The sequence below is a fragment of the Corvus brachyrhynchos genome, unplaced genomic scaffold (genome assembly GCF_000691975.1).
Source record: "Corvus brachyrhynchos isolate BGI_N302 unplaced genomic scaffold, ASM69197v1 scaffold211, whole genome shotgun sequence".
Taxonomy (NCBI): domain Eukaryota; kingdom Metazoa; phylum Chordata; class Aves; order Passeriformes; family Corvidae; genus Corvus; species Corvus brachyrhynchos.
This window is the reverse complement of record NW_008236211.1, coordinates 447076-453502: the sequence shown is the minus strand read 5'-3', so window position 1 is coordinate 453502 and position 6427 is coordinate 447076. Positions and strand designations below refer to the sequence as shown.

The 6427-nt window shown below is 56.0% G+C and overlaps 1 protein-coding gene across 4 annotated transcripts in view; it reads right to left on the bottom strand.

Moving 5' to 3' along the window:
* DTNB (dystrobrevin beta) overlaps positions 1-6427 on the bottom strand; it is a 121634-nt gene that overhangs the window by 24540 nt on the left and 90667 nt on the right. Inside the window, exon 15 of one of the 4 annotated variants that reach the window (XM_017743560.1) lies at positions 3129-3551. The exons of 1 other annotated variant lie outside the window; for it this stretch is intronic. In XM_017743560.1, the coding sequence (XP_017599049.1) occupies positions 3405-3551 (147 nt within the window). In that variant the 3' untranslated portion in view covers positions 3129-3404. Of the gene's footprint in view, positions 1-3128; positions 3552-6427 lie in introns of those variants that run through there. 2 more of the 4 variants (XM_017743531.1, XM_017743545.1) reach the window with 2 other exon arrangements.

Sequence of the window (6427 nt, the reverse complement as noted above, 5' to 3'; positions counted from 1 at the left end):
GTTGGGAGCGGCCTGGGACGGGGGGAGGTGTCCCTGCCCATGGCAGGGGTGGCACTGGATGGGCTTTGGGGTCCTTTCCCACCCAAACCAGTCTGTGATCCCACGATCCTGGTCAGGATGCGCAGCCTGACACGTGTGAGTGCCCAGGGCATCATCACAGCACAGCCCCACGTACAGGGTGCAGATCTCCGGGAATTCTGTGCTTGAGTTAATCTGATGGGCTCGTTAATGCCGTCAGAAACGCAGGATTAAGCTGCCAACGATCTGGAGAACGGAGGCTGCTGGAAGCAAACCTGTGCTGTGTCCAAATGAGCCCCACGGTGGGGAGGGGCAGTGGTGGGGAGGGGCAGTGCTGACGGTGCTTTTCCAGGCCCAGGAATTTCAATCTTTTTCAAAGCACCTCCCTCACCTCCACTTGGTAAAATTCAACAGAGAAAGGGTTGGAGAAAAGAAAACTAATGTTCACCTGAGCATAGAATCAGGTGAATGGTTTGGTGGGAAGGGACCTCAAAGCCCATCCAGTGCCACCCCTGCCATGGGCAGGGACACCTCCCACTGTCCCAGGCTGCTCCAAGCCCCATCCAGCCTGGCCTGGGACACTTCCCCTAAACTACATCAGTTAAAATACCGAGATTTTCTATTTCTCTGCTGCTTTAATTCTTTGTGGATTTAAGGGCATCTGCTTCAGGCTGGCGGAACTGGAGGGGTATTTACAGCAGTAAATCACGGCTAAATCACAAATACAATACGAGCACTTCTCTGTAAACCCAATTTGGATTACACGACGATTCTGGTTGTTAGAACAACTTTCATTTCGCTTTGATAAATAAAAAACCCCAAGAGGTTTCAGGCTGAAAGCATCACGCGAGGCCAAAGCTGCAGCTGGGACTGATATTCCATACAGTCAGGCCTTAGGTAGGACTGTTTGGAGGCAGCACTGTGGATAAATTGATTCCAGGTACAGTTTTTCCCCTCGTAGCGCCGTGCAGTGTTTACGCCGGCGTTGGGCGACGTGCGGCGCTGTCATTTCCCGGCAGCACGCTGTGAATCGGTGCTGTCGCAGTGCAGTGGCCACCAAGCACAGGGGGAAGCGATCTCTGTCGTGGCTGACACCACATCTGAGCCAGCCACATCCAACCCCATCGTTCCCAAGGCCTCAAATCCAGAATATTTCTGTAATGCCAAACAGCACCAGGCCTGTATTTTCTAAGTGTCTTTATCTTGCTTCTAGCCTGCTTCAAATCAGCTACAGCTCCAAAAAAGCAAAAAAAACCCCACAGTTAAAAGGTTTTACTCTTCCAGCAGAGCCATAATTGGTCCCATTTGTCAAGGAGATCCTTGGCCAGAGAGGAGATGCCCAAACACCTTCAGCCAACATACGAGCAAGGGGCACAGAGATCTCCTCTCTCTGCCACGCCTGGGATGTCTTCGAAGGATAATCGAACAGTAATTGGGAACAATTCCTTCCTGGAAAGGGCTGTCCAGCCCTGGCACAGCTGCCCAGGGCAGGGGTGGAGTCCCATCCCTGCAGGGATTTCAAAGCCCCGTGGATGTGGCACCTGGGGACACGGGGCAGTGGTGGCCCTGGCAGTGCTGGGGATGGTTGGGCTCAGTGGTCTCACAGGGCTTTTCCACCCTCTGGGATTGTGTGATTCCATGAATCAGCCCCAGTGTGACAACAGCAAGGCAGAGACCAAGATGCAAATCCTCTTGCAGGTGTCACAGGCCCTTCCAACCCTGTCCCACCAGCACCAGCTCCCTGGCGACATGGCTCAGACCCTGGGGACATGAACACCCCAACGGGTCTGAGCCTGAACCACAGATACATGGAATGGTTTGGGTTGGGAGGGACCTCAAAGCCCATCCAGTGCCACCCCTGCCATGGGCAGGGACACCTCCCACTGTCCCAGGCTGCTCCCAGCCCCAATGTCCAGCCTGGCCTTGGGCACTGCCAGGGATCCAGGGGCAGCCCCAGCTGCTCTGGGCACCCTGTGCCAGGGCCTGCCCACCCTCCCAGGGAACAATTCTTTTGCAATAGCTAATCCAAATTTCCCCTCTTTCAGTTTGAGCCCATTGCTCCTTGCCCCTATCATTACAGCCCCCGAGGAAAGGTCCTTCTCCATCTCCCTTCAGGTCCTGGAAGGTGCTGTGAGGTCTCCACAGAACCTTTTCTCCTCCAGCTGAGCAGCCCCCACGTTTCCAGCGCATCATGTTGGCAGTCACAGGGCCGTGTCTCCCTGTAGCTCTTCCCTCTGCTCCAAGCCCGAGTGCATTTGTGGGCTGGGGAGGTAAAGAACAAACTGGAGGGGGGCCAAGAGCGCCGAAGAAACCACTGACTTCAAAAAGACAGAAGTTTACAGCGCAGTTAGTAAAGGAGTGATTTATGCTCAACAGCATCGTTTGGTCGTGTCAGGCCATACCTAAACCCTGGTGCTGCACAGAACATGCTTTAACAAGATGTTCCAGGGCTCCCTTTGAAAAAGACAACCCTTGTAAAGAGACGAGGTGGAAAAAGGGATCGTTCCCAACAGAGGAAAGGGCCAAACCGGAGCAATAAAGTCTGTGCAACAGATGATGAACGGAGCCCCAAATTGCTGCCATCTGTTAGCAACCTTTGCCCAGTGAAATGGATTTCATGTGAGGTCAAGAAATCCCAAACTGCCATTTCCTCATTACTATTAATAAGGGCCAGGTGCCACATAAAGCAACAGTGGATCCAGATGTCCTTCACGTGGCTTTGATTACCCTTCCAGGCTGGATAATGATCCCAGGGAAAGTATTGCAGATGCACCCAGAGAAACACGGTTAATATTAATTCCTCTGCAATTGAGTTACTGGGCATTAGGAGCATTATTCACCCCCAGCCCACGGGGTGGGGGCAGGTCAGCTCCACAGATGTTCTCCTGCCAGGAGCACCGTGGGACGGAGATCTGCCGAGGCAATGTTGGCTTCTGCCGGATTTTCCGTGACTGTGGATGGAAGGATTTTTGTGAACAACTTCTGAAGTCCACAAAAAGAGAAGTTTTTGTGGACACCTCATCCCTGGAAGTGTCCCAGGCCAGGTTGGATGGAGCTTGGAGCAGCCTGGGAGAGTGGAAGGTGTCCCTGCCCATGGCAGGGGGTGGAATGGGGTGGGATTTAAGGTCCCTTCCCACCCAAACCATCCTGTGACTCTGCAAGCAACCCCTTCTCCAGGTGACAGCCAAGACACCAGCAAAGGCTCTCACTTCAGTTTCATCAACACCTTGGTGGACGTTCCTGAGCACCTAAAAAAGGGTCAGCTTTCCCTGTCTCTGAAACGGACACAATTCCACACCGAGCAACGGGAAAACGTTCAGTTCTGGGGTTTGGCTGAGATTAAAACGCGATGGAAAAGCTGCTGGATCTGCTCTTTGTGGCACCAGTCAGGTGCACTTGGGTGCCAAGCTGGTGCTTCGGGCCAGCAGAAGGATCGGAAGTGCAGGGAACGGAGCGTGTGCTGGATCGCATCCGAAGGAGGAGCACGCGCTGCCTGCGCTTCCCCCGGCTCGGTTACGTGCTGGAGCACTTGACTGCAGAGTGAGGAAAGCATTGTTTCAGAAGAGTCAGCATGGCTACGAAATTCAGCAGGGAAGCAATAAATATTTCACATCCTGGACTCCACAAGGACGATCGTTTAACCACTGACAGCCCAGGCCCAAAGAAAATACGTTGGAGGAGATTATTCCAGGATTCTGTCGTGGGTCCTGCCAAACTCATCAGCAGCATCACATTTCCCAGGGACTAAACAAACACCAAGGAAAATCAGATCTTGCCAAAACAAATGCAAATCCTTGTAGAACATCTCTCCAGTCATCACAGCGATCTCCCCACAACGGAAACACAACTGCCACAGGCTTGGGAATATCTGTCCCCAAAAGTGGCAACAAATGGCTCCGTGGAAACGTTGATGGGAAATGAAAAATGCCACCAACACATCACAGCAAATCCTCAGGAACAGGGGACAAAGGGTGGAAACACCCACGGAGTGGGAGAGTATCTTCAGTAAAAATCCCACTGAGCTTGTCAAAGAGATCTTTAATGGGGATTGATCAAATCTCCAAGGCCAGGCTGGACATTGGGGCTTGGAGCAGCCTGGGACAGTGGGAGGTGTCCCTGCCCATGGCAGGGGTGGCACTGGATGGGCTTTGAGGTCCCTTCCCACCCAAACCACTCTGGGATTTGCTGATTCCTACAAGATGAACCTAAGGAGTGAATTCATGGTTCTAAATATTCAGTAACTCTGCAGGGACGCTGCTTGTCAGCCTTTGGAACATTCCAGCTGCTCTGGGACGTTCCCCCTGCTCCGCTCTGACACAAACCATCCTCTCCTCTCATGGCTCCAAAGGGTCTGGGCCTGCTGTGCCCCTGCTCTCACACCCTCCCTGTCCCACCAGTGCTCATCCCTATTTCCTGCCAAGGAGCTTTAATGGCTGACACAAAATCAGCAGCCCTGGGAACTGCATCCAGCCCCTTCCAGGCTGGACCAGCATCTCCCAAAGACCTGGGCGGGTCAGTGCTGCAGCAGCCACAGGAGCTCCGGGCTCCAGCCCCTTCCCAGGAATGCTGGCTTTGAGCAGGACGATGCCAGGGCTCTGCTGTGCCCCTCACAGCCCTCCTGGCACAGGAGGGGAATGCTTCAGGCCAGCTTTGCTGCTCCTTGTGACACTGAGCCCTGGGCAGGCCACGAGCAGAGCTGGGGATTTGGAAGTGCTGTGGAATGGTTGAGAAGCCGAATTTCCCGAGGGGGCTGCTGGATAAAGCTGTTGTTGGTACCCCCCGGCCCCAGCCCCTGCTCAGAGCCCTCCCAGACCCTGCTCCGACTCCGTGGCCCCTGGGCTCCCCCGCCTGTGGCTTGTCCTGGTCACAGACGTGGGGACAGCTCAGCCCTGGGCTCGGCTCCAGAGCTGCTCCCAGGCACCTCCACATCCCAGGTCAGGTCGGGCCTGAACACACGATGGCCTTGGATGCTGAGGGCTGCTTTGGCACGGTGTGGAATCACAGGAGGGTGGAATGGGTTGGGTTGGAAAGGGCCTTAAAGCCCATCCAGTGCCACCCCTGCCATGGGCAGGGACACCTCCCACCGTCCCAGGCTGCTCCCAGCCCCAACGTATTTTCGGTGCCGGTGCCACTGCGGGGGATCCAGGGGCAGCCCCAGCTGCTCTGGGCACCCTGGGCCAGGGCCTGCCCACCCTCCCAGGGAACAATTCCTCCCCAGTATCCCATCCAGCCCTGCCCTCTGGCACTGGGAAGCCATTCCCTGTGTCCTGTCCCTCCAGCCCTTGTCCCCAGTCCCTCTCCAGCTCTCCTGGAGCCCCTTTAGGCCCTGCAAGGGGCTCTAAAGGTGCTAAAGGAGTCCCTGGCCTCCCTGGGGACCTGCATTAGGGAGGCTGGCACGGTGCTGGGACACGAGGCTGCCCTGTGTCACCCTGCCATGGCACGTCCTGGGCTCGGTGCTGCCCGGGGCACCCAGGGCCCGCTGCTGAAACAAGGGAGAACTGCCTGTGTTTAACCATCCTGGAGACCCCCTCAACAGGCACCACGGGATGCACCATGCACAGCTTCCACATATTCCCGACCCAGAATCCCAGGAGATTCTGAAGGATTTCCAAGTCCTCTCCGGCAAGGGCTCCTCATACGGGGAATACACTGACCACAGCCACGAGCCCTCGGGGCTCCTGGAGCCCCCTGAGCCCGTGTGGCACATCACCAGCCTGACAAGTGTCCCCACTAAACCCACAGGAACTGCAAGTCCTGCTGGAAGCCCTCTCACACCGCTCCGTTTCCCACAACGCGCCTTAGAACACAAAGGTACAAAAACAAACAGAAACCTCCAGAGGGTGAAAGTGGAACCATTTCCAGGCAGCCCCTGACAGGGGACCTGGTTAGAAAATGGAGCCCACCCCATCAGCGGGGTTTGAAGGACCCTCCCAAGGGGATTTCCCCCAGTCCAGGCAGGCAGAGCCTGTGCCTGGAGCTTTGTTCCTCCGGGCAGCGGCTCCAGAGCGGCGACTTGGACTTGGCAGCCGTGACTCGCAGCGAAGGCAGGGCTCAGAAGGCAAGAAAGTGAACAAACTCCTGCCTGTTTGTAGCTGTGGGATCCAAGCCGTGATTAAGGGCCGAGGAATGTGATTCAGGGAAGGCATGAATGGAGCGGACGGGCAGAGGCCGCTCTGCCTGCTGGCTGTTCCCTCTGCGCGGGCCCAGGAGAAACCACCCGGCTCTGACAGCTCTCCCCAGCCTGGAAAACCCCTCTGCTCACTACAGAGCAGGGCTCAACCCATCCAGGCGCTCTCTGCTTCCCAGCCTGGGTGTGATAACGCTCCCTCCCTCCCTCCCTGTGTGCTTGGGAACCGGGAATGGGGCACAAGAGCCCCCCTGCACCAACAGGGACCCCACCCCAGTCGAG